Source organism: Haliotis cracherodii, unplaced genomic scaffold (assembly GCF_022045235.1).
Source record: "Haliotis cracherodii isolate W230 unplaced genomic scaffold, xgHalCrac1.p SCAF_11, whole genome shotgun sequence".
NCBI lineage: Eukaryota > Metazoa > Mollusca > Gastropoda > Lepetellida > Haliotidae > Haliotis > Haliotis cracherodii.
Genome location: NW_027266266.1, coordinates 42,736,483 through 42,762,194, shown reverse-complemented (window position 1 = coordinate 42,762,194; position 25,712 = coordinate 42,736,483). Strand labels below are relative to the sequence as shown.

The 25,712-nt window shown below is 42.0% G+C and overlaps 1 protein-coding gene across 2 annotated transcripts; it reads left to right on the top strand.

The window, feature by feature from the left end:
• Nucleotides 1-5,479: 5,479 nt before the first annotated feature.
• Nucleotides 5,480-24,807, top strand: LOC139455827 (protein SpAN-like). Of its 2 annotated transcripts, none has more exons than XM_071237378.1 (12): nucleotides 5,480-5,655; nucleotides 10,506-10,578; nucleotides 13,288-13,387; nucleotides 16,762-16,859; nucleotides 17,692-17,809; nucleotides 17,974-18,040; nucleotides 19,078-19,281; nucleotides 20,164-20,287; nucleotides 21,115-21,294; nucleotides 22,112-22,231; nucleotides 23,075-23,209; nucleotides 24,007-24,807. In XM_071237378.1, exons 1-12 carry the CDS (start codon nucleotides 5,584-5,586, stop codon nucleotides 24,108-24,110), a joined length of 1,395 nt encoding a protein of 464 aa, XP_071093479.1. In that variant the 5' UTR covers nucleotides 5,480-5,583; the 3' UTR covers nucleotides 24,111-24,807. The 2 variants fall into 2 exon arrangements, with proteins under 2 accessions (XP_071093479.1, XP_071093480.1); XM_071237379.1 differs by lacking the exon at nucleotides 5,480-5,655 and adding an exon at nucleotides 7,656-7,727.
• Nucleotides 24,808-25,712: the final 905 nt, after the last annotated feature.

Below are 25,712 nucleotides of genomic sequence, written 5' to 3'. Positions count from 1 at the left end.
AATCGAATCTGGACCAGACAATCCAGTGATTGACATCATGAGCAATTGGGATCGATGACATGTATCAACCAAGTCAGCGAGTCTGACTACCCGGTCCCGCCAGTCGCCTCTTACGATAAGCATAGTCGCCTTTTACGGCAAGCATGGGTTGCTGAAGACCTATTCTACCCCGGATCTTCACATTTCCTGCGGTACTAAAATAATTGTCATATAGGGACATTTCATTTCAGAATATAGGTTCCCTCCAAACAATAGAATCGATTAAATGGATCTTTTGGCCAAGCTCGGAGGCTTGCTGGAATGCATGTTTACGTGCGCGACGGCGTGGGTTTTTGCTAAAATATTCAGCATCGCTTTGTCTGGTCCACACTCGATCATTTACAGACCGCCGTCGGAGGACTTGAATTCTGCTGAATATTGTGTGAAGTTGAACATCGCATAAATGCATTTTCTTCTCCCACCAGTATCATCATAAACATAAACGAAGCGCACGTAACCCCACCGTGGCATGCACGATTTCGACACATGGCATGAAGCGTATTAAAGCATATGATGAGACGATGATCCAGTCTAGACCGCTACACCCTCTATAGCCAAACAGACGGTGATCAACATGGCCCATCATAATATCACCGCAAATTAGGGACCTGGAAAGATGATCGGGGAGAACCCACAGTCACAGGTTTCTGGCGTTCCCAAGGGGCGCAACTCTGCACAGCGTGTAATGCAAGCTCCTCACAGCGAGAGTCCATTCGCGGTGCTCTCTATACTATCGCTGCCACCAGTCAAAACTCCCCACTGTGATAGGTGGCCCCAACCATGCTTGGAGTTAAACTCGCAATCGAATGACCGTTATGTTTACAAACAAGTGACGACTGCCGTGATGCCAATTACACTTACAGATGATATATTACTTTCTTTGTTTGTCAATTTGAATTTCTATTTCATTAAAACTATCATCTTTAATTGATATAGTAAGAATGTAAGGGTGAAGTTGGTTGATTTTCGGTTTGTCTGCAATCTCGAACCAATCTGATTATTAAAACAAAGTATATTCATCTGGAAAACATGGTCAGTCGTAAACCTTTTCAAAATGAAATATAATGGCATTCCCAAAGATATAAACAAAAGTACAAACGTGACTACAAATTGGGTTAGAGGGCAAATTTCAAGATTCTTGTAATGGCCGCGCCCACACTGGTGGCAGCGATGTTACCGAGAGTGTAACGAAGGTGTCACGCGCTGGGAAGGAACTTGGTTTCTGGAGTGCCCAAGGGGCTCAACTCTGCACATCGTGTAATGGTGAATGTTTAATCTTCTCGGTTAATCTTGTATGCGCCATTTCATATTGTATATATTGTCATTTGTACTTCGAATGTCGAAGTTCTCGGCTAGATAGTAATGAAACTTCTAATTAAATGGATATAAATGAATTGCAAGACTTAGTGATTCAGGGGCATTTGAGTGACTAAAAAAGCAATTTAGTTTTCATTTATGTTTCTAGGCCACGTCCGCTAACGGATTGTTGTTTCTTGATTGGCTAAAAATAGGGTGGGGCTTGCGTTTTTCCGCTGAACGGTGTCATTGATTTCGTATTCTTGTCTTCAGTTATTCTTTGTGTTAATCATTAAATCAACAGTCTGTGAAGTGATTATTGTCTTTTTTTGGCGTTTATGGAGTTTGAATAGAAAAAAAAACTGGTGTGCGCACTTTGAACATTTAAAGTTTGCACATTGGTTTTTTACGTTTTACCTCCATAAACGCATAATATATTGAAGTCATTTTTTAAGTCGCTGTGCTAGAATAAAGTGTAATTAAACATGGGGACAAATCAACGTAGATGCAGAAATATTTACCTGTTTAATGAGATACCATAAGCATACACCACATCATGATAACATTTAACCGGATAGTTTTTCCTCTTTGAGTGGCATTGCAGATAAGCTGATTTCTTTCTGTTTTTAAAAAAACATTGCAATAAAAGGCGATAATAAGCTGATGAGCGGTATTGAAACTAGAATAGTCAAAAAGTTCAGAATTAACAGTTTTATTAAAATTTTGATACATATGTTTCGAGTTTCTGTTCTGTCACTTACTCTCAGCGAGGACTACCTTGTGTCTACACTTTCTTGAAGAGACGTATGTTTCAACTGCATCACGATATGTTCACATACATGATTGGTGTATGGTAGACTGATGTGTTGTCACGGAATAGGATATTTGTATTACCTTTCACTGATAGCACGTATTTATCCCCGTTCCGTGTGAAAATGGGAGATCATTAAATACATTTAAGACATATATTGCAATGTCCCCAAAAGAGATGCGTCATACATGACTAGCTAGATAGCATGCACGAGGATATGACTTTGTGTGCATATATCTAACATCCTGGTTTGAAAGTAACGATTTTCTGATATTTGATAGTATTACCCAATACCGCCTACAATTTTCTTCAAAACGTCATCTCAGTCTAAATGACCGTATTTGGTCACTCAAACCTCTACACTGACCAGTCAAATCAAGTGAAACCATTTCTAAAAAACCGTTTTCAAGCAACCCTTAATAACATCTCAGCAGTGAGTGAGTATGGTTTTACGACGTTTTTAGCAATATTCCAGCAATGTCACGGTGGGGGTCACCAGAAATGGGCTTCACACATTGTACCCATGTCGGGAATCGAACCCGGGTCTTCGGCGTGACGAGCGAACGCTTTAACCACTAGGTTACCCGAACGCCCCTCTCAGCAATGATAATAATGGGCTAATGTATGACAGTCATTCTTAATAATTTGCTCAAATCTTTGTCCCACAGAATATGCATAATTTAAGAAGTTAACCTTAAAAATACGTTATCAGATATGTTCATATGAATAAGAATGAGACTTTGTTTGTTTTCATAATTGCCTGTTTGAGACTTATAACAACAGCAGGCAGGAGTTTATGCAGCATCAACTTCTTTCTTATGAGGACCACAACGTTTCGGAGTAAATACTTATTCCTTCGTCAAGTGAATGAATGCTAGGAAGCCGAGAGCATATATATGTACCTGTTAGAACAACCAAAGTAATGAGATAACAAAGGTGGAAAGCCAACAGTTAATTAGCGCTGATAGGTGATTAGCAATGGATTCGCCAGGAGTCAAATTATCATTGATTGCAAAAAGCAATGGGCAAAAGGTTTGGTTGGTTTGTTTTTTAACGCCGCACTCAGCAATATTCCAGCTATATGACGGCGGTCTGTAAATAAACCAGTCTGGACCAGACAATCCAGTGATTAATATCATGAGCATCGATCCCCAAAATTTGGACCGATGACATGCATCAACCAAGTCAGCGAGCCTGACCACCCAATCCCGTTAGTCGCCGTTTTACGACAAGCATAGTCGCCTTTTACAGCAAGCATGGGTTGCTGAAGACCTATTCTACCCCGGAATCTTCACGGCAAAAGGAAGGCAGGGGGTAATTAGAACTGATAGCCAACAGCAATGTAAAATAGCAACTTACAATTACACACTGTTTCGTCTTTGTCCTTGGCCTTCCTTATCAAACCATCCTATATTGGTTCTTGCCTTGACATTTTTCTAATGTTTCCTTCAGCAATGATTACTGATAATATCAGATACTACATTTGATAAAAGAAAGCCAACAGCAATGTAAAATAGCAATGGACAAATGGAAGCCAGCTGAATAATTAGCAAAGACAATTAAATGAAAGCCATAAGTCCCAAGCACAACGCAAAAGGTTCCCTGGTCACGGTTCATGGCTGGCTGGTGTCTCCTGATGTCAATGGCTTCTTGTAGTTTTCTTTGTCGCCAGTTGTTATTGGTGGAAAGGAGTATTGTAGCTTCTGGCCCCTTCGTCCAGCTCAGTTTTTGTCAATGAATCTGTTTTGATAACACATTGATCTGAAAAATGATCAAACCGTATGTTGTTATTTTCAATAGCATTACATTTACACTAACGCAACTTTTATGAAGCACGGTTTCTTTTCCGTAGGTATAGATACGTGTTACGGGTTCACGCATTGCCTCAGCCCTCTATAATCAAGAATCCAAAATCCACAAAAAAATCCTAATACTTACCGACTCCCTAAGTGGACTGCAAGCCCTCCAAAACAAAAATACCAAAAACCGACCTAAATTAATAAATCAAATACTTAAAAGCTCCAACGACCTAACTAAGGCAGGCAAATAAATAACCTTCTTGTGAATACCCGCCCACGTAGGAATATACGGTAATGAAAATGCCGATAAAGCAGCTAAACTATCCCTTAAAATCCCAGAAATAAGCTTAAACTTACCCATCTCAAAATCAGAAATTAAAAGCGTATAACAAGCAAAAAATCACCAAAAAATGGCATTACCTGTATCTAAACTCAAATAGCCAAATAAAAAAAGTACTCAGCAAACCACTAACCAAACCAAAAATATCCAAAAAAATCGACAGAGTAATCACTAAACTCAAAACAGGACACATCAACCTAAATAACCACCTAAATTTTTTTTAAAAAACACACTACAGGTAACTGCCCTAACTGCAAACAACTAGAAACCCCAGAACACGCACTCATCAACTGCACACACTACCTAACACATCGAACCGCATTACAAACCACCCTCAATCTAAACAAGGCTCTCACTCTAGAAGCAATACTAAACCCACAAAACAAACTAGAAAACTTCAAGGCCTTAAGCGTATTCATAATCAAAACGGAACTAATAACACCCATCTAAAAACACAATAATCTACCAAATCAAAATAACATAAACAAACAAACATTCACCATACCCAGCTCCCTTAGTTCTATCAGTGACATGAATTGCAAGGGATTTTTCCATGGCTTTACTAACCATAACCTTCCGTCCTCAAAAGCAGAAAAATGTTCGGCCTAACCCAGTAGCGGACTACTGATTCGTGATTCACAGATAATAAAATAGGTGCGATTGGGTTTCATTATTGCACTGAACGATGTCACTGATTTCACTTCTTTTTCTTTTGTGTGTGCGTGCGTGCGTGCGTGCGTGCGTGCGTGCGTGCGTGCGTGCGTGCGTGCGTGCGTGCGTGTATGTGTGTGTGTGATACCGATTAATTAAGCTCACTGTGAAGTATTTAAAGATGACTTATTTATTTATAGGAACTGACTTGGGTGTATAGAGACACATGCATAAACGTAAATAACGTTAACGTACCAGCATTGGCGCTGTGTGCTCACCGAGTTTTATCTTTATATCTCCATGACGTAAAAAATATTAACGTCGTTTTTTATGTAAACGTGATTTAACTGGAATGAATGTCGAGGATTGCATAGAACACTACCCATTCGATACAGTGCGTCATCGTCTATCCGGAAGAACATGTGACACATATCAATCGAACGCAATATCAACAGTGGTTGTGAATCACACATCTGCCTATATAGAGTAATAAATGGGACAACTATACGCACTCATACTTCACAGGAAATGTTTCACCATAACATATTTAGTACAGGGAAGTAATTTCCATGAGAAGATACACGGAGCAGTTATTCACGATACATATAAACTGACAGCAGTTAGTCTGAGCCAGGGTTCAGACGCAAATGTACAGCGATTGCAAGGAAGGATTGAAAATGAAGATTGTGGCTATACTTCTTGTGTTTTTATCTTATCGGGTAAGAATATTTCCTTTTCGGCTCCTTTAGGATTAGAAAAGTGAGCTACACTGTTGTGTAAAATCATTCATTATTTATGACAATTAAATTGACTCGTTGTTTCAGCGTATTGGATTTCAGTTGCAACATTTGAAAACTGGGCACACAAACATTATTAAACTATACATTTCTGATGCTTTTTTTATTTATTTTGATTTATACTTGGAAGATCTAATCGCTTGTTCTTATGAACGTTACCCTATATATTTACACATTCACCAATCTGTGTGCACTGGTATAAAGTTTGCATATGACAGGGTCGTGTGTATATAAGGGCCGGGTTGAATACATCCAAATATGACTTGTGAATCTTAATTTGATTGTTTCTCCCTTGCCTGGGCTCCGTTTGTAATCAAGTATATCTGTTGTGTCTCCGTTTGTTATCAAGTATATCTGTTGTGTCTCCGTTTGTAATCAAGTATATCTGTTGTGTCTCCATTTGTTATCAAGTATATATGTTGTGTCTCCATTTGTAATCAAGTATATCTGTTGTGTCTCCATTTGTAATCAAGTATATCTGTTGTGTCTCCGTTTGTAATCAAGTATATCTGTTGTGTCTCCGTTTGTAATCAAGTATGTCTGTTGTGTCTCCATTTGTAATCAAGTATGTCTGTTGTGTCTCCGTTTGTAATCAAGTATATCTGTTGTGTCTCCGTTTGTAATGAAGTATATCTGTTGTGTCTCCGTTTGTAATCAAGTATATCTGTTGTGTCTCCGTTTGTAATGAAGTATATCTGTTGTGTCTCCGTTTGTTATCAAGTATATCTGTTGTGTCTCCGTTTGTAATCAAGTATATCTGTTGTGTCTCCATTTGTTATCAAGTATATATGTTGTGTCTCCATTTGTAATCAAGTATATCTGTTGTGTCTCCATTTGTAATCAAGTATATCTGTTGTGTCTCCGTTTGTAATGAAGTATATCTGTTGTGTCTCCGTTTGTAATCAAGTATGTCTGTTGTGTCTCCATTTGTAATCAAGTATGTCTGTTGTGTCTCCGTTTGTAATCAAGTATATCTGTTGTGTCTCCGTTCGTAATCAAGTATATCTGTTGTGTCTCCGTTTGTAATCAAGTATATCTGTTGTGTCTCCGTTTGTAATGAAGTATATCTGTTGTGTCTCCGTTTGTAATCAAGTATATCTGTTGTGTCCCCGTTTGTAATCAAGTATGTCTGTTGTGTCTCTTTTTGTAATCAAGTATATGAAGTTGGTGCAGATACAATGTCACATAATTTGGCAACAGGCTTTGAAACACCCGTATGTATGGTTTTACGTTATCATATACATTTACGTATCAGATGTTCACATAACTGGTTTCGATACATCAGATACACCCATGTTGTTGGGCGTCAGTGTATCAGGTTTTCATATATCCATATGGTTGGTAGTCCTCATATCCCGAAGTTTGGATACGTCTTTGGGGTTGAAAGTTAATATATCAGGTTTTGACACATCTGTATTATTGAGCGTCAGTATGTCAGGTTTTGGTACGTCCAGATGTCTGGTCGTTAGTGTTTCAAGTTTTGATACGTCTATATGTCTTGGCTTTAGTATATAACTTTTTCATCCAACCATACAGTTGATTGTAGGTGTATCTGATATCCATCCATCTGCATGCAACGTTCAGTCTTATTTCATCAACACCGGTCATAAGAAATGCCTTTTCTATTGAAGGATTAATTTCGTTGACGGCTATATGACATGAATATATCTCTATTTGCTAATACTGAATATCAGTCGGTTTGTGAAAACATTTACAAGCATACTAAATCTCAAGGAACATCGTGTTTTCTTCGCTATATTATTCATCTTTAACACAATGACCGCCAAGTGTTAAACGCTACACCGGAACCCCAGGATGTGCCAGGTACAGAGATAGTCATTCAGGATGTGGTGACCTCGCACCTCCTAGCTGTTGTCTCACTATAGCGTCAGATGTTTAAGTATATTGTACCCAAGGCAAAAGTAAGTGTGATCATACGCATGTATTGATAAATGAAGATTGTGGCTATTCTGCTGGTGCTTGTATCGTATCGGGTAAGACTATTTTTTTTTCGTTCCTTTAGGATTAGAAAGGTGAGCTACACTTTTGTGCACAATCATGATTTATTTATGACAAATGAACTGACTCGTTGCTTCGGCGTATTGGATTTCAGTTGCAACATATGAAAACTGGGCTCAGAAACACCATTAAACTATATGTATTTCTGAATGTATTTTGATCTTACTGTAGCGCCAGATGTTTAAGTGTTGTACCTAATGGTGAAGATAAAAGTGATCAAACGCATTTATTGATAACAGAAATTGTTAAATTATTTATAATTATGATCACATGGACATCATCCATTTCCTGATTGTGAACACACCAAATCACGTGGCGACTTGGTTAAACAACTCCTCAACTTCCCGTAAGTGTAACACATGCGATATTTTGGATAACACTTTCTGAGTAAAGTGCAGATTCTCGTACTTTTGGGGGGTTGAGTCCCGTCCGGGATTCGGACGCACACTGCCAGAGTGAGGCACCAAATTGCCAGCACACAAAGTCAGCGATCTAACACCCACACAGCCACCGAGGCTTCAACAAAATGAAAGTCCGACATCTGGTAGTCTAGATCACGTACTTTGTGTGCCCCTATGACAAGCGTAAAATGGCACGGCTCCCATGGCCGAAAGCTATGGACACACAATGCCATTTAGAAATATTGTGTGTTCATTCCCTTAAATGACCGACCATTGGATATTCTGGGTGCGGGGTGCGGGGGTTGTGTGTGTGTGTGTGTCTGGAGTAAGGAGGGGTGTGTGTGTGTGTGGAGGGCTGGTATTTTGTATGGATATTAGATATTTCTCAGCTAAAGCTGCAAAAACCCGATATTTTGTGAATTGAACTTGATTTTGTTAAGAAAACATGTTGCAACAATGTGATTTTGTGGCAGACAATGTCTTTTATTTAAAACAGCTTGTAGCACACATTTTTTCAAGACTTTTTCTGGGACAAATGACCTTTTCCGATAAAATCCACCTCCCCACCCACCCGTGGAGTATGAAATGGTTGGTTTCTAAGTACACATAATATTGGGTCCATACCCAGATAAACAAAATACAAATACACAGGTAGCATATTCAACACACACACATACACACATACACATATATACACACATACACATACATACACACACATACACAAAGAGAGAGAGAGAGAGAGAGAGAGAGAGAGAGAGAGAGAGAGAGAGAGAGAGAGAGAGAGAGAGAGAGAGAGAAGACTGCATTGCTGCATTATTTACATTGTAAATAGTATACATTCCTTGTTTGTATTGTGTTGAAACCTGCACTGATAGAGCTGGATGACGAATAAACATGTGCAATGTTTGAGTTGTGAATGCACACCTCAAACAGAAAAAGAGAAAACAGTTATGTCTATTGATTCATTGAAATGAAAGTATATTGAGGGCGTATCTCATATTTACCCCCAAACAACGGAATAGGGGGACGTGTTAGTTACAGTTTGGACAATACGGTATCATTTAACAATATATTTCATGTGTCCGTGTGTGTCCGTGTGTGTGACAGAGGGGTTGTGTGTATGTGTACGTGTGTGTCCGTGTGTGTGAGACAGAGGGGTTGTGTGTATGTGTACGTGTGTGTACGTGTGTGAGAGACAGAGGGGTTGTGTGTATGTGTACGTGTGTGTCCGTGTGTGTGAGACAGAGGGGGGGTGTGTATGTGTACGTGTGTGTCCGTGTGTGTGTGAGAGAGGAGTTGTGTGTATGTGTACGTGTGTGTCCGTGTGTGTGTGTGTGAGAGAGGGGTTGTGTGTATGTGTCCGTGTGTGTCCGTGTGTGTGTGAGACAGAGGGGTTGTGTGTACGTGTACGTGTGTGTGTGTCCGTGTGTGTGTGAGACAGAAGTGTTGTGTGTATATGTACGTGTGTGTGAGACAGAGGGGTTTTGTGTATGTGTCCGTGTGTGTGAGACAGAGGGGTTTTGTGTATGTGTCCGTGTGTGTGAGACAGAGGGGTTGTGTGTATGTGTCCGTGTGTGTGAGACAGAGGGGTTGTGTGTATGTGTCCGCGTGTGTGCGACAGAGTGGTTGTGTGAATGTGTCCGTGTGTGTGAGACAGAGGGGTTTTGTGTATGTGTCCGTGTGTGTGAGACAGAGGGGTTTTGTGTATGTGTCCGTGTGTGTGAGACAGAGGGGTTGTGTGTATGTGTCCGTGTGTGTGAGACAGAGGGGTTGTGTGTATGTGTCCGCGTGTGTGCGACAGAGTGGTTGTGTGAATGTGTCCGTGTGTGTGAGACAGAGGGGTTTTGTGTATGTGTCCGTGTGTGTGAGACAGAGGGGTTTTGTGTATGTGTCCGTGTGTGTGAGACAGAGGGGTTGTGTGTATGTGTCCGTGTGTGTGAGACAGAGGGGTTGTGTGTGTGTGTCCGTGTTTGTGAGACAGAGTGGTTGTGTGAATGTGTACGTGTGTGGGAGACAGTGGTTGTGTGTATATGTACGTGTGTGTGAGACAGAGGGGTTGTGTGTATGTGTCCGTGTGTGTGAGACAGAGGGGTTGTGTGTATGTGTCCGTGTGTGTCCTTGTGTGTGAGACAGAGGGGTATGTGTACGTGTGTGTGCGTGTGTGTGTGTATGTGGTGGGGGCATATGTGTATCATATGTGTATCATACACCATTTAACGATCCATGTGTACTGAATACATATGTGTGGTGTCAAGTTATACAACATGTCGGTATGTTTCTCAAATGGATTAACGACAACATATTTTTTTCGTTTGCTAGACTTAATTTGTATTTCCGCTTCGTCTTCAGGTGTGTGATGCAGCACCAGCTGATAACGATGGCAAGACTATCGACGAAATCATCATGGAGTCAGCTGTTTCACGTGAGTAGAGTCTTTGCTAACAGACCCGTGAAGATCCGGGGTAGAATAGGTCTTCAGCAATCCATCCTTGCCATATAAGGCGACTATGCTTGTCGTAAAAGGCGACTAACGGGATCGGGTGGTCAGGCTCGCTGACTTGGTTGATGCATGTCATCAATCCGAATTGCGTGGATCGATGCTCATGATGTCAATCACTGGATTGTCTGGTCCAGACTCGATTACTTACAGACCACCGTCATATAGCTGGAATATTGCTGAGTGCGGCGTTAAACAACAAACCAACCAACCAACCAACTTTGCTAACATCACTCTACTTGTATATCACACGTATATAAAATTGATAGGTTCAACAGCCATAAACGACTTTTCTTTAGTCAGAGGTTGAGACATTCGCACTGCTTTATCTCAATGTTCAAATCAAAGGAACCTTTCAAATCAAAGGAAGCCATCGATCGATACCGACGACTGGAACATCTACACCCACGTGACGTAAATACATCTATGTAATTCTCTTTCAGCACATGTTTTAACTAATACATGTACGAGTAAAATCCCTTGAAGTGAATAATAACACAGTAATGTAAGCCTCTTTCTGTAATTCCACGGCACTTGGAAAGTCCGCTCGATGACAGCATTCAATCCTTAAATAGTAAACCACATGTAGCGGCCATAAAATTTCCGAGTCCCGTGATGGGATTCGAACCACGGACTTTCTGATCAGATGTCGGACGCCTTGTCCACATGACCAAAGAGGTTAACCCCGTCAGCAAGCTGACAAGGTGAGGATGTCATCTGTGGGATGACTCCACGCCCTGCTACACACAGCTTACACAGGATTCTCTCATTGACCTCACAGTCCATTGTGTCTTATCACATAAAACCTATATACCTATTCGTATTGCTGTAGCACTGTAAGCAAAGTCAACGTCAATGTCAACGTCAACGCCAAAGAATAACCGGTCTCGATTATCCAGGGAAACAGATCCATTAGGCGTAAGAGACAAAATAGTGGGGGGAAAGATATGAAGAAATAAAATAATGCAAATCAGTGATGAAGTCGGGTGTTCACGAAATATCCTGCATATCCTGAAATCGTTGGTAGTTTCACATGTATCCTTTCTAGCTGTATCATTGTAGTAGTTTGTCATTATGCACAATGAGTGGGACGTACATGAGTGTGCATTTAAGTCATTGTGATGGCATGACCTTAGGAGAGCGTTTAGTGTCAATGAGGACAGCTGGGCTGACCTTTGATCCTCGTCCGTCGGAAGTAAACCGGAAACATTGTAGCGTTAGAGGAGGCAACGCCACAAGCCTCTCTCCTTCCGGTTATCTCAACAACCAACAAGGGTGTGTGTGTGTGTGTGTGTGTGTGTGTGTGTGTGTGTGTGTGTGTGTGTGTGTGTGTGTGTGTGTGTGTGTACGTACGTGTGTGTGTGTACGTGTGTGTGTGTGTGTTTGTACGTGAGTGTGTGTGTACGTGTGTGTATGTGTGTACGTGTGTGTGTACGTGAGTGTGTGTGTGTATGTGTGTGTACGTGTGTGTGTGTATGTGTGTCTATGTGTTTGTTTGTATGTTTGTATGTGTGTATGTTTGTGTATGTGTGTTTGTATGTGTGTATGTGTGTGTACGTGTGTGTTTGTGTGTGTGTTTGTGTGTGTGTATGTGTGTGTATGTGTTTGTTCGTATGTGTGTATGTGTGTATGTTTGTGTATGTGTGTTTGTATATGTGTATGTGTGTTTAAGTGTGTATATGTGTTTCTTTGTATGTTTGTATGTGTGTATGTGTGTTTGTATGTATGTACGCGTGTGTGTATGTGTGTGTATGTATGTGTGTATGTGTGTGTATGTGTCTGTGTATGTGCGTGTGTATGTATGTATGTATGTATGTATGTATGTGTGTGTGTGTGTGTGTGTGTGTGTGTATGTATGCATGCATGTATGCATGCATGTATGCATGTATGTCTGTTTGTATGTGTGTTTGTTTGTGTGAGTGTATGTGTGTATGTTTGTATGTATGTGTGTGTATGTGTTTATTTGTGTAAATGTTTGTATGTGTGTATGTTCGTATGTGTATTTGTGTGTATTTGTGTATGCATGTGTGTGTGTATGTGTATGTATGTGTGTATGTGTATGTGTATGTGTGTGTGTGTATGTGTGTGTATATGTGTGTGACTCCTAATCATTATAGTATACCCGTGTTATGGGTTTTCGGACGCTTAAGAAACATTCGAAAGTGTCGTGATAATCACAAGAACAACGTAAAACATCTCATTCACTTACAAAAGACAACTTCATCTTAAAATCAAGCCACCGCCTGATTTTTTACATTGTCTGTGTAGCGCCACAACCCTGGTTATAGCGGGAGTACTCGGGATAAACATGGCCGTCCGAAAACATATGATCCTACGTCACTGGAGATTCGTTGGTTATGGCGTCTGAACTAGGCTTTTAAAGCAACTTTTCAATTTCAATTTAAACAAAAATGTAAATATAATTTGACTTGTGTCATACAACACTAGCTTTTGTTATTAATTTGTTTAACATTTAAGACACAATGAATTACTTCAAACTGTTGTCTTTAAATCACAGGTATGTGACAAGCCTTTGACACAAATAAACATCTTCCGATGGAAATGTAGGCTAAATTGGTCTGCCCGCTGTTTGACGTGATAACATTAATAAATAAAAACAATTTCCTTTTTTAGATGAAATGTTTGATCTGATTCACGACATGGGCGACGGGGAGATGATGGTGATGGTGGAGCTGGATATTCTCCTAACACTGAAGGAACTGGCAAAATACGGGTAGGTATACCAAGGATAGACGGACCCGTGAAGATCCGGGGTAGAATAGGTCTTCAACAACCCATGAATATGCTTGTCGTAAGAGGCGACTAACGGGATCAGGTGGGCAGGCTCGCGGACTTGGTTGATGCATGTCATCGATCCGGATTGCGTGATGCTCATCATATCAATCACTGGATTGTCTACAGACCGCCGTCATATTGCTGGAATATTGCTGAGTGCGGCATTAAACAACAAACCAACCAACCAACCAACCAAAGATGGACGACACCCACGTCATCCATAGTCATTGACAACGTAAACCTGGCACCTGGCTTCTGATCACATCTATTTTCCTTGTTTGCCGTCTTCAGTGACATGGCAGTTAACACAAAGTAATACCGACCACGGGCTGTTCTGGTGCATGGCGGCTAACCTGCCGGTCTTGTCACTTAAACAGCAAACTATGAGCCTAGAGCCAGTCTAGATTCATCGAACCACTGTCAACAATGCTCAACGGAAGTATTACGCCTAAACACACCCATCGTCCTTAAACTTCCCCTTGAAATTAAATTCTAGGGAGCTGATGTCAATGTTATGTACAGATTGTGAATACAAATATTCACTCCAGACAATTTGGCACTATCTGACATAGAGGGCACTATATTCTCCCCTTTCCTTCCGGGTAAAGCCTAGGGAGGCACGAGGCCACATTTGTGAGAGAATGAGTGCGGTTTTACACCGCTTTTAGAACTATTCCAGCAATATCAAGGCGGGATTCACATACTGTACCCATGTGGGGAATGGAACCTAGGTATTTGACATAACAAGCGCACTCTTTAACCACTAGGCTACCCCACCGCCCAGAGGGTTGCTAGGGTGTTCCGAGATAGCCGTATCACGAATGATGGCGTCAGTATCTGTCGTCATCATTCGTGATCCCTCGTGTCATTCCGGGACAAGCCGAACGGTGACTCCTGCCCCTGCCGTAGTCATTTTATCAACTTGCTTCCGCCTTCTCACATGGAGACATACATGTAGCTAATAAATAGGAATCTTGATATGCTGCATCCGCCTTTGCATTGAGAGGTTACATCATTCGTTTCGTAATTTTGCTCATTCACAACCACTTGTTATTAAGTACAGAGACGCAATTGAGACTGTCACTGTGCTATATTTATAGAATGATACTGATATATCAAGGAGGGATCAGTACACGTATGTACATGTATATATAGGTTGGTATACGCGCTTTCTGATGTGGGACGAGTCTTCTTGCTGTTAACGGGAGCACGGGTGGCCCAAGGTGATGCAATTCGCTGTGAAGAAACACCTATGATTGTTGGTTCGAATCCCGGTTCGCCCCGATTATGTTTCTAGGTTTATCAGCACCATACCCGTGCTCGTGGGTTTCCCCAAAATGGTAAACGCCTGAGACCTGTATCACCTCGGGCTTTCCTCCCACATTAAGCTGACACGCCGTGATATAACTGGTATACTGATTAAAGCGGCGTTAAACCCAACTCACTCTTGCTGCTTACGGGAATTGGAGAGCACAGACGAATGTGCCATGGGCTGGCGAAAAGCTGGTATATTGTGCCAGAAAGTGCCACATTGGCAAAATGGCCGAAACTGAAATAATGGCCATTACGCATAGGGATATCTACAACAGGGGGCACAGGCAGTACGCTGGGTCGGGCAACATGACGCGGAAAGCGTGCCTGAAAGGCGTGTAATTTACTACTCAAGATTTTGTTAGATTTTACTCCACACTATCAGACATTCAACTGAATGAAATATTTTGCAAAGCGACAAGTTCATAGGTGAGGTGAAGTGGGGTTTAACGTCGCGTTTAAGATTATTGCACTTCTATAGCGTGTGTGTGTGTCTATGTGTGTGTGTGTGTGTGTGTGTGTGTGTGCTTGTACTAGTCCGGACTGATATCGATTTATAGTGCTAGCCCACTGAGTTACCATGTTTAACATGAATACCCCACTCAGACACAGTATACTGACTCCGAGCGCCAGACAGGGTAACAAGAAGTGCCATCTTTTAACGTCCTATGGTATGACGCGGCCGGGCATCGAACCCCGGACCTTCCGCTCTCCGGGCGGACGCTCTAACACTAGGCCACGGAGGCGGTCGACAAGTACATATTTTCCGAACAGAACAGCATATTTATTATATTTATTAAATGTTTCTTCATTAAGATGTGATATTTAGATTGTAAAGGCTAGGATAAAAAGGGATACGTTTATACATTGATGGAAGGACAGGGGAGTTTAATGGTACCAACAGCTGTCAGATGGAATTAAAATTAATTAAAATACAAAATGAAATACATCACCAATGGCCTGATTGTTACATAAAGTGCAGTGGTTGATTGTGTTATAAACAATTGTGATCACTCGTCTTTCCAATATATGATAGGAGTGGGGCCGCCTCAGTGGTCTAGTGGTAGAGCGTCTTCCCGTAGAGCGGAAGGTCGGGATGCGACGCCGCCCGCGTTCTACCAAAAGAAGTTAAAATATGGTACTTGTTGTTACCCTGCGTTCGGCATTAAGGGCTAAAACTAGTACGCGTCAGCTCGGAGTCAGTACACTGTGTCTGAGTGTACCATACCGAAGTTTAAAATGGATACCCCTTTCAGACACAGTGTATTGACCATTCCTCTTTTATCTCCTTAATACCGAGCGACAGGCAAGGCAGGGTAACAACAAGTACCCTCTTTTGGTATTTTGGTATGACACGACCGGAAATCGAACCCCCAAACTTCTGCTCTCCGGACAGACGCTCTATTGACTAGATTAGGGAGGCGGTCTACTTTCCTAAGGGAGTTCACTGACTAAGAGCCGACCAGTCCTCTTTCATCTCCTTAATGCCTAACGACAGGCAGGGTAACAACAAGTACCCTCCCTCGCGACCGGGAATTAAACCCCGATATTCCGCTCCTCGGGCAGACGCACTATTCACTAGACCGGAGTATATTTTCCTACATGAGTTCACAATTACTACTAGTAGTAGTAGTAGTAGTAGTAGTAGTAGTAGTAGTAGTACACCTTATTAAGAAACACTGATACTTGTGATTCCCAAGATCATTTTAGCAAATATAACATTTTTGCACGGATCATCAAACTTCTACCTGTATTGTTCAGAAAGCACACATTGGGTCCAGATGGTGTAATATATAGTTTTCTTTTATCTGTGAAACTAGACGCTGACATTAACGAAGGAAATATGATTCATATTTCTTTTTTTCGCGTATTGTTATTTCAGGAATACCCGACATGGGTACAATGTGTGAAGCCCATTTCTGGTGACCCCCGCCGTGATATTGCTGGAATATTGCTAAAAGCGGCGTAAAACCATACTCACTCACTCACTCACTATTTCAGGAATAAAAGATCCCGAGTGAGGAGGAAAGCTACCTCCAGTGACCGACAGCTCTGGGAAAACTGTAACGTCTACTATGAAATCGAAGATGCTGATTTCTGTGAGTTATATAACCCGATATTCCTCAATAGTCCGCTTTTCGGTATCTACCTAGCCATGAAGTAGTCTAATCTATCAGCGGAGCCAATGCTCTGCTACGGGATATACTTGTAACTCAAAAGGTGACAATGCTTGTCGTAAAAGGCGACTAACGGGATCGGGTGGTCAGGCTCGCTGACTTGGTTGATGCATGTCATCGATCCCAATTGCGTGGATTGATGCTCATGATATCAATCACTGGATTGTCTGGTCCGGACTCGATTATTTACAGACCGCTGTCATATAGCTGGAATATTGCTGAGTGCGGCGTTAAACAACAAACCAACCAACCAACCAACCAACTTGTAACTCTACAGCAAGAGAATGTCAGATATTGAAAATATTTATAAATATCAATGGCGTCACTTGTGACGTCATCAAACCGTGAGGTCATCAAACATCAAACAGCGAATAATTGATGTTGTACTTTTGCAACAAACTATCAGTTGGACTGAATGCCGACCCTTACTTACACTTTTCCTATCTCATTGAGAGACTGAGTGTTATATATTAGGCTCGGGACTACAATGTGTTTGCGAAAAAGTGGTCGTATCCTGTCCCACCGGTGGCACCCGTCACACACACTTGCAAATGCAAGTCAATTGTTCACCTGAAAATAAACCAGGAACATATGGTACAAGTCAAAATAGGGAATTGCATCGGGCATCATTTTTGTCAGTGGTGTGTCACAAAACATGTTGAAAATAGAACGGAACTGAGCGTTTATTTCCTTGTGTTTTGTTGGATGATATTCCAACGCACACTGTCAGTTCTAGTTACGCTTTCGTTTTCAGCTGACGCGGACCGAGTGGTAATAGCTGAAGCACTAGCGGAATGGCAGAACTATACGTGTCTTAAGTTCAGGAGAAGCAGTACAGAACCTAGTCGTATTCGTGTCCGCAACGGCGGGGGGTAAGTCGAGTTCAGTAATACAAGGTCCAGGTGATGGTTCGATTGTTCTGAGCGTCTGCTAAGGCGCTGGAGTATTTATCGTCTTCCTAGTGTCAATACAGTCTAATAAAAGAAAGTCACTGAAAAACACTGAAAACATAATCTTTGTCTTTTTCTGAACACAGATGCTACTCCAGGCTAGGGAGAACGGGAGGAATTCAAGACCTGGCCTTGGCACCCAACTGTCGTAGGGTAAGCGTGTGTGTGTGTGTGTGCGTGCGTGTGTGCGTGCGTGTGCGTGTGTAGCGTGCGTGCGTGCGTGTGTGCGTGTGTCTGTGTGTGTGTTTGTGTGTGAGTGACTCTGTGTGTGTCTGTGCGTGTGTCTGTATGTGTCTGTGTCTCTCTCTGTGTATATGTGCGTCTGTGTGTGCCTGTGTGTGAGTCTCTCTGTGTCTGTGTATGTGTGTTTGTGTTTGTGTGTATGTGTGTCTGTGTGTGTATGTCTGTGTGCCTGTATGTGTCTGTGTTTGTGTGTGTCTGTTTGTATAAGTGTGTCTGTCTGTCTGTCTGTCTGTCTGTCTGTGTGTGTCTGTCTGTCTGTCTGAGGGTGTGTGTCTGTGTCTGTCTGTTTGCCAGTCTGTCTGAGGGTGTGTGTGTGTCTGTGTGTGTGTGTGTGCGTGTGCGTGTGTAGCGTGCGTGCGTGTGTACGTGTGTCTGTGTGTGTGTTTGTGTGTGAGTGACTCTGTGTGTGTCTGTGCGTGTGTCTGTATGTGTCTGTGTCTCTCTCTGTGTATATGTGCGTCTGTGTGTGCCTGTGTGTGAGTCTCTCTGTGTCTGTGTATGTGTGTTTGTGTTTGTGTGTATGTGTGTCTGTGTGTGTATGTGTCTGTGTTTGTGTGTGTCTGTTTGTATAAGTGTGTCTGTCTGTGTGTGTGTCTGTCTGTCTGTCTGAGGGTGTGTGTCTGTGTCTGTCTGTTTGCCTGTCTGTCTGAGGGTGTGTGTGTGGAGAAGGAAGACAGGGGCTCACTATTATATCATAGCAAGCTATGTATCCGGCTATAACTGTATCATAAATGCCTGTATTTAAATCGAATATGAACAAGGCAAATCAGAGTTTAATAATGTGAGCAACTATTCCTCCGTCTGGGTTTCATTTCAACTCCCAGCTGTCGCCTGCTTACTTCGTCACTTTAACGCATGCTCACTCTATCAACCACTGGCTTGCCTGGTCCAGGTAATTTACACCACGTGTAGTCGTACTCATATCATCTGTCTTGTATTTTATTCAGAAAGGTATAGTCGTGCACGAATTCGGCCATGCCATTGGATGGTTCCACGAGCAGGCGAGACCCGACAGGGATGATTTCGTTACCATCAATTTCGACCAAATCCCCGTCAACTGGAGGTCACAATTTGGAAAAGTGGCACAAGCGCTCGTCAACGACCGCGGTGTCGAGTATGATTACGACAGCATAATGCACTACTCTGGGAACGTAGGTATCAACTTACGACGACAATACCACGATCGTTATAACAGTCGTGTCCTACGAAAGCCTGTACATGGTGCCACTGTGGTAGCATACATGTAATTTCTTTTATTTCATCTTTTTGTTTATTTTGTTCTAAATTTCGAATTTATTCTCGATACTTCGATTATATTTTCGTCATTTCAATTATTTTCTCGCTTCTTTGAGTTTTGTTCCGTTGTTTCGATCAGTTTCTCGTTATTCAAATTATTTTCTCGAAGTCGTCTAATAAACTGTGAACACATCATTGCTGTTGCCTGTGACGGAAAAAGAAAATCACCAGAATTTGAATTATGACTTGTGCAATGGAATGCAAATATTGTAAATTATTTTTATCCAGTGATGGAAATTTATGTGGGGTCCATTTTTAAACATGATCACAGTTAGTTTGGTTTTTGAGTCTGTAAGTAAAGTGGAATGACCGATTGTTGTTTTAATATACTACATCGGGACATCAAATAATTGGTACACAACACAAATATGGGGTCAGCAAAGTTCATTTTAAAAAATAAATAAATGGGTTTTTTTCAATCACAACGTAAACTTGGTAAAAAATGCCCAAGGGTATGCGTGGCCCTATTGTGTGAGGTCTTACTGTGACTGTGATCTCGAAATAAGGTCCTTATGGCTTGTGATTAAAGCGTTTGCTCGTCACGCCGTAGACCTGGGTTCGATTGCCTATAAGGGTATAGCGTGTCGAGCCTATTCCCAGGTTCCTTCACGTGATATTGCTCAAGGTGGCTTAAACCATCACATCAGGGGAACACGTTTGGATTTTTGTTTACAGAGGTCGGGACTTGTTTATGCATTTGTATATTGTTCAATCATGAACCGTCATATGTATTTCAGACTTTCGGACCCGGCACCATTGTGACGCGTAACCCCGAAGATCAAAGCCGACTAGGGCAGCGGTTTGGTTTGAGTTTCCGCGACATCAAGCTGGCGAATCTCATGTACAACTGTGCAGGCACAAGTGAGTTTTTGGTTTTGTGTGGCTAAATAGAACATTGTTCAATCCTACATATTTTGATACGGAAATTAATCATAATTTTTTTTAGCTCTTCCTAAAGTTCTTATTCTATATGTGTGTGTCTATGTGTGCATATGTGTGTGTGTGTCTCTCTCTCTCTCTCTCTCTCTCTCTCTCTCTCTCTCTCTCTGTGTGTCTCTGTGTGTGTACGTGTGTGTGTGTGTGTGCGTGTGTGCGTGCGTGCGTGCGTTTTTTCTAGTATATATCGCGTGCGTGCGTGCGTTTTTTTCTAGTATATATCGCGTATGTGCGTGCGTGCGTGCGTGCGTGCGTGTGTGCGTGCGTGCGTTCTAGTCCGGACTACCATGCTTCAGTTTAACAGGGTCTTCAGCAAGCCATGCTTGTCGTAGAAGGCGACTTCAGCAATATTCCAGCTACACGATGGCTGGCTGTAAATAATCGAGTCTGGACCATGGCCAGACAATCAAGTCATTGATAGCATGAGAATCGATCCATGCAATTGGGATACGATGACATGCATCAACCAAGTCAGCGAGCCTGTCCGCCCGTTCTCGTTAGTCACCTCTTTCGACAAGCATATGCATAGTCGGCTCTTACGACAAACATGGGTTGCTGAAGACCTGTTCTAACCCGGATCTTCACGGGGTTGTGGCGGGACAGGTGCGGCAGGACACACCTTTTGACGAACATCTAGTATCATCGCTATTAATACGATTCATCAACACATGCTCTTGATATGGACGGAATCGCTTGTCGCTTTTATTTAGGGAAGTTGTACAATAAGAAGTAAATAATGTTTATTTTTCTAGTGGGCTGCGAAAAAAAGACTTGTCCTGGCGAGGGGTTCCAGGGCAAGGACTGTAAGTGTTATTGTCCAGGGCCGGTCAGGACGAGTCCTGTTGTCCCATGTGGGAATACCACCAGGCCAACAACTCCAACAACACCAACAACAACGTCCGCAACATCCACAACAGAAGGTGTTCCACCAGGTGAATACATGATCCTAATACAGTGTTATTGCTAGGTATATAGCGGTAAATTATAAAACAGCGATACACTAGGACTTGGGGTTCTACACAAGAAATGGATTTGATTACAGTGGGACATAGAAATATGCAAATACATTTTCAAATTAAATCCTTTGGACCACATACATGGCCTTTTGGATAGAATGGAGGGTCGGTTGTTCGAGTGAGTTGGGTTTAACGCCGCTTTTAACAGTATTTCAGTTATATCACGGCGTGTTAGCTTAATCTGGGAGGAAAGGCTAAAGTGATACAGGTCTCAGACGTTGACCAGTTAGGTGAAACCCACAAGCAGGGGTATGGTGCTGACAAACCTAGAAACATAATCGGGGCGAACCGGGATTCGAACCCACAATCCTAGGTTTCTGGCGTGCCCAAGGGACGCAACTCTGCACAGCGTGTATCTAAGTGGGTCATCCATGTTAAACTGCAGCATGTTATCTCAGTGGGGTGACACTATAAAACCGGCTTTAGCCTGGACTAGTAAAAGCTGACACACAGATGGCGTGCACGTAGTTATACACATGTAGTAATCTTGGAATGACGTTTAACCCCATACACTCCACCCCACTTCACTTCACCTTCAATCTTTATTGTGTCCCTGAAATAGGCCTATGACAAACACTCATAAAATTCACATGAATTATGCCGTTGTGTTATATAATTAACTAAAACGGGTTATATCCGTGTTAAATTAACATATGATGAGCAGAATAGCTCGTCTAAATACGATGCGATGAACCACTGGTCGCGTTCACAGATGTCCGTGTGTATGTTTCAGGACCTGACTGCATGGATGTGCGTAGCGGCTGCGCTGAACTCAAGGCCAACGGTTTGTGTAAGAACGACACGGCTAGAATGAGCGTCTTCTGCAGGAAAACGTGTGACCTCTGCAGTACAAGTGAGTACTTCTCAAGTAATTGGGATATTTCTTTATGTTGTTGATCACAGTCTCCTATATAGTAAGGGATATGTTCATGGATACTTAGTCAATGCACAAAAGAAGAATAGCTTTGGTCATAAATCTAGTGAAGACACAAACTCAATCATGCCGCACCGCACCGCACCGCACCGCACCGCACCGCACCGCACCGCACCGCACCACACCACACCACACCACAATACTCCACGCAACGCAACGCCAAACAACGTAACGTAAAGCAACGCTGCCAAACGTCATGCAATACCACGTCAATGACACAGTATGTACCACACATTACAGAGTATATCACATGTTACATACCACATACAATACATGTGCTATCTACCACAAACCAAATATTACACCACATACTATTTCATAAACTATACTATATACCACAAATAATACCATATTCTACACCATATGCACATACGATACTGTGAACCAGATACTGTACCACATACCACATACCACATAACACGTACATACCACACACTGTAACAAACCACAGCACAGCACAACAATATTTCAACGCGGACAGAATAAAATTGCATTGACCTTCCACCCGCGAAAATCCGGGTTAGGATTGGTCTTTAGCAAGCTTGTCGTAAGAGGCGACTAACGGGATCGGGTGGCCAGGTTCGCTGACTTGGTTGATGCATATCATCGTATCCAAAATGCGTGGATCGATGCTCAATCACAGGATTATCTGGTCCAGACTCTAATATATACATAGCTGGAATATTGCTGAGTGCGGCGTTAAACAACAAGCAAACCATTGACCTTCCACTTTCCCGACTGACGTCAATGACTATGTTTCAGCCCCCTCAGGGTCGTGTATGGATTACGACGAAGGCTGCCCTCTGTTCGCCGCCAATGGCTACTGTGAGAGGGACGGACTTGGTGTTTTCTTCAGAGATGAATGTCCCCTGTCGTGTAAAGTCTGCACGCCAGTTGGTGAGATACTCACACTTAACATAACCTTTAAGCGCAAACGTCGTCAACATCGTTACTATCATGTCCCTGTGAATCGAATTTCATTGATCTTCCATCCGTGAACATTCGGGTTAGGATTGATCTTCTCTGTGTGTGTGTGTGTGTGTGTGTGTGTGCGTGCGTGCGTGCGTGCGTGCGTGCGTGCGTGCGTGTGTGTGTCTGATTGTACTAGTCCGGACTAATGCCGAATTTATAGTGCTAGTCCACTGAGATACCATACCGCAGTTTAACACGGGGTCGAACCCTCAACCTTCCACTCTACCACTAGTTTTGGGAGGTGATCGACAATAAAATGGCCGCTGCCTAAGTGAGATCGTACCACGCCTGGGGGGATCTTCCTGGCTGTGAACAACTGATCAGATGTTTGATGGGCGTTATGTAACAGCTGTGTCTTGAGCATAGGTGGCCAAGCCGTCTGAGGCGCAGCAATTTGGTGTGCAGAGTTGCGTCCCTTTGATGTGCCAGAAACCTATGGTCATGGGACCAAATCCCAGATTCGCCTATTATGTTTCTAGGTTTGTCAGCAGATATCACACGAATAACTCGTCATCGTATAGCAATAAGGCATTTCCCTAAAACCGTGACGTTGCAAATGGTTATACGTGATACAACCTCCAAAATGATAAAACTACCATACCTTTCAGTAGAAATGGTGATAAAGTCTCATTATTTCCTTGTTAAAACGAAGTCGTAAAACAAAGCATTCATAGTGATAGAAATGAAGACAGTAATAAGAAAGATATGTCCTTTGTTTTCAGACGAATGCGCAGCATTTCTGGGCCAGAGTTCCTCTCCAGGTCACATGTCATCTTTCCTAGCAACGGTTGTTATGGTGACTGTTGCTATATGGGGCTTCCGCTGAAGCTGGTTACAACAGGCACAAAAAGAAAAAAAATTCACGGACAGGTGCCTTTTTTTTGTATTGTGTTAATAGATTTTGTTTATCGCCATGTGTGATATTTAATCGCTTTCTCTATGTCATTTACTGCTTACACTAGATAGACAACGGAGACTGAGTGAGTGTGTGAGTGGTTATGTTTAAACATTTTACGCCGCTCTTTGGCAATATTCCACGTTAGAGATACACAAGAATTGGGCTTCACACTTTGTACCCATGTCGGGAATCGAACCCAGGTCTCCGGCGTGACGAGAGAACGCTTTAGCCACTAGGCTGCCGGACCGCCCAGTATGCTTCTAAGTGATTCAACTTGTAGATGATGTGCATCTTGCAGGAATCTGTAGCTTAATAAGCCAAAAGTAGATTCAACCTAATCTTTTGATTTTTCTTTGGCACATAACCAGGAACCGGTCAGCCAACTCAGATCAACAAATAAGGTGACCGAAGTGCAGATATATTCACAAATTATGAAAGCGTAAAGATATAAACAGTTCAAGTCAAAACCATTTCTCATTGAACATGCCTCATCAACACTCATTCAGACAACACGTAGACAATTTATTTGACGTGATGCGTGAATGCCTTTATAGCAGACACGAACCCAAGTTTAAGAATCCTGAAATATTAAGGATCACTTCACTGAGGGTATTATATTTAGTAAATGATGAATCCTGAAATATTAAGGATCACTTCACTGAGGGTATTATATTTAGTAAATAATGATGAACACGTGAACAGCTCAATTCCAAGTTGTAATCTTGGTAACCTTCTCCTGATTATACGGTTCTAAAACGTGTTTTGTGTGTTCCTGTTTTTTTGTGTTCCTATATTCAAAATGTGTAATCATATGTCTTGAACTGTTCGTCAACTCACATGGAGTGAGTGAGTGTGTATGGTTTTACGCCGTTTTACGCCAAGTGCGGAGTTAAACAGCAAACAAAAACAAAAAACTTTTTTATCCATTACCATAACTAAATACCTCATTGTATGTTTGTATTCATCTGTTATTTTATGATATCACCCTCTTTGTTTGAAGTGAGTGAGTGATTATGGTTTTACGCCACTTTTAGCAATATTCCAGCAATATCACGGCGGGAGACACCAGAAATGGGCTTCACATATTGTACCCATGTCGGGAATCGAACCCGGGTCTTCGGCGTGACGAGCGAACGCTTTAACCACTAGGCTACCCGACCGTCCCACCTCACATTGAAGACATGGTCTATTTTGGAGCCGTTTTAGAAATGAAAATAACATGCTTAGTCGTCTTTCTTTCATAGCATGTTTCATTTAACCTCAACTTGAAATGTTGTAGAAAAATATATTTTTGTTTGTTTTGTTGCTGCTTCATGACACACTACAATCTTGTTTTGTATATATATTTCGACTGAATACCATTTGTCATGACTTCATTGACATGTAAATAATAAAACCTTTAAGAACAAAGTGTATTTTAATTATTGTAGATACAACAAATTCCTTCCTTCTCATTATGTACTAAACCTACGTTATAACGCCCTCATGGGTTTAACTCCTCCACGTGGGGTAACATTTCACTTTAAAGTG

Bases quoted from the DNA above. Each gene is read 5' to 3' on its own strand.
- LOC139455827 (XM_071237378.1), top strand. From the start codon at position 5,584: ATGTACAGCGATTGCAAGGAAGGATTGAAAATGAAGATTGTGGCTATA. The intron at 5,656-10,505 runs GTAAGAATATTT...CTTCGTCTTCAG, and splicing joins TTGTGTTTTTATCTTATCGG to GTGTGTGATGCAGCACCAGC. The intron at 19,282-20,163 runs GTAGGTATCAAC...TATGTATTTCAG, and splicing joins TAATGCACTACTCTGGGAAC to ACTTTCGGACCCGGCACCAT.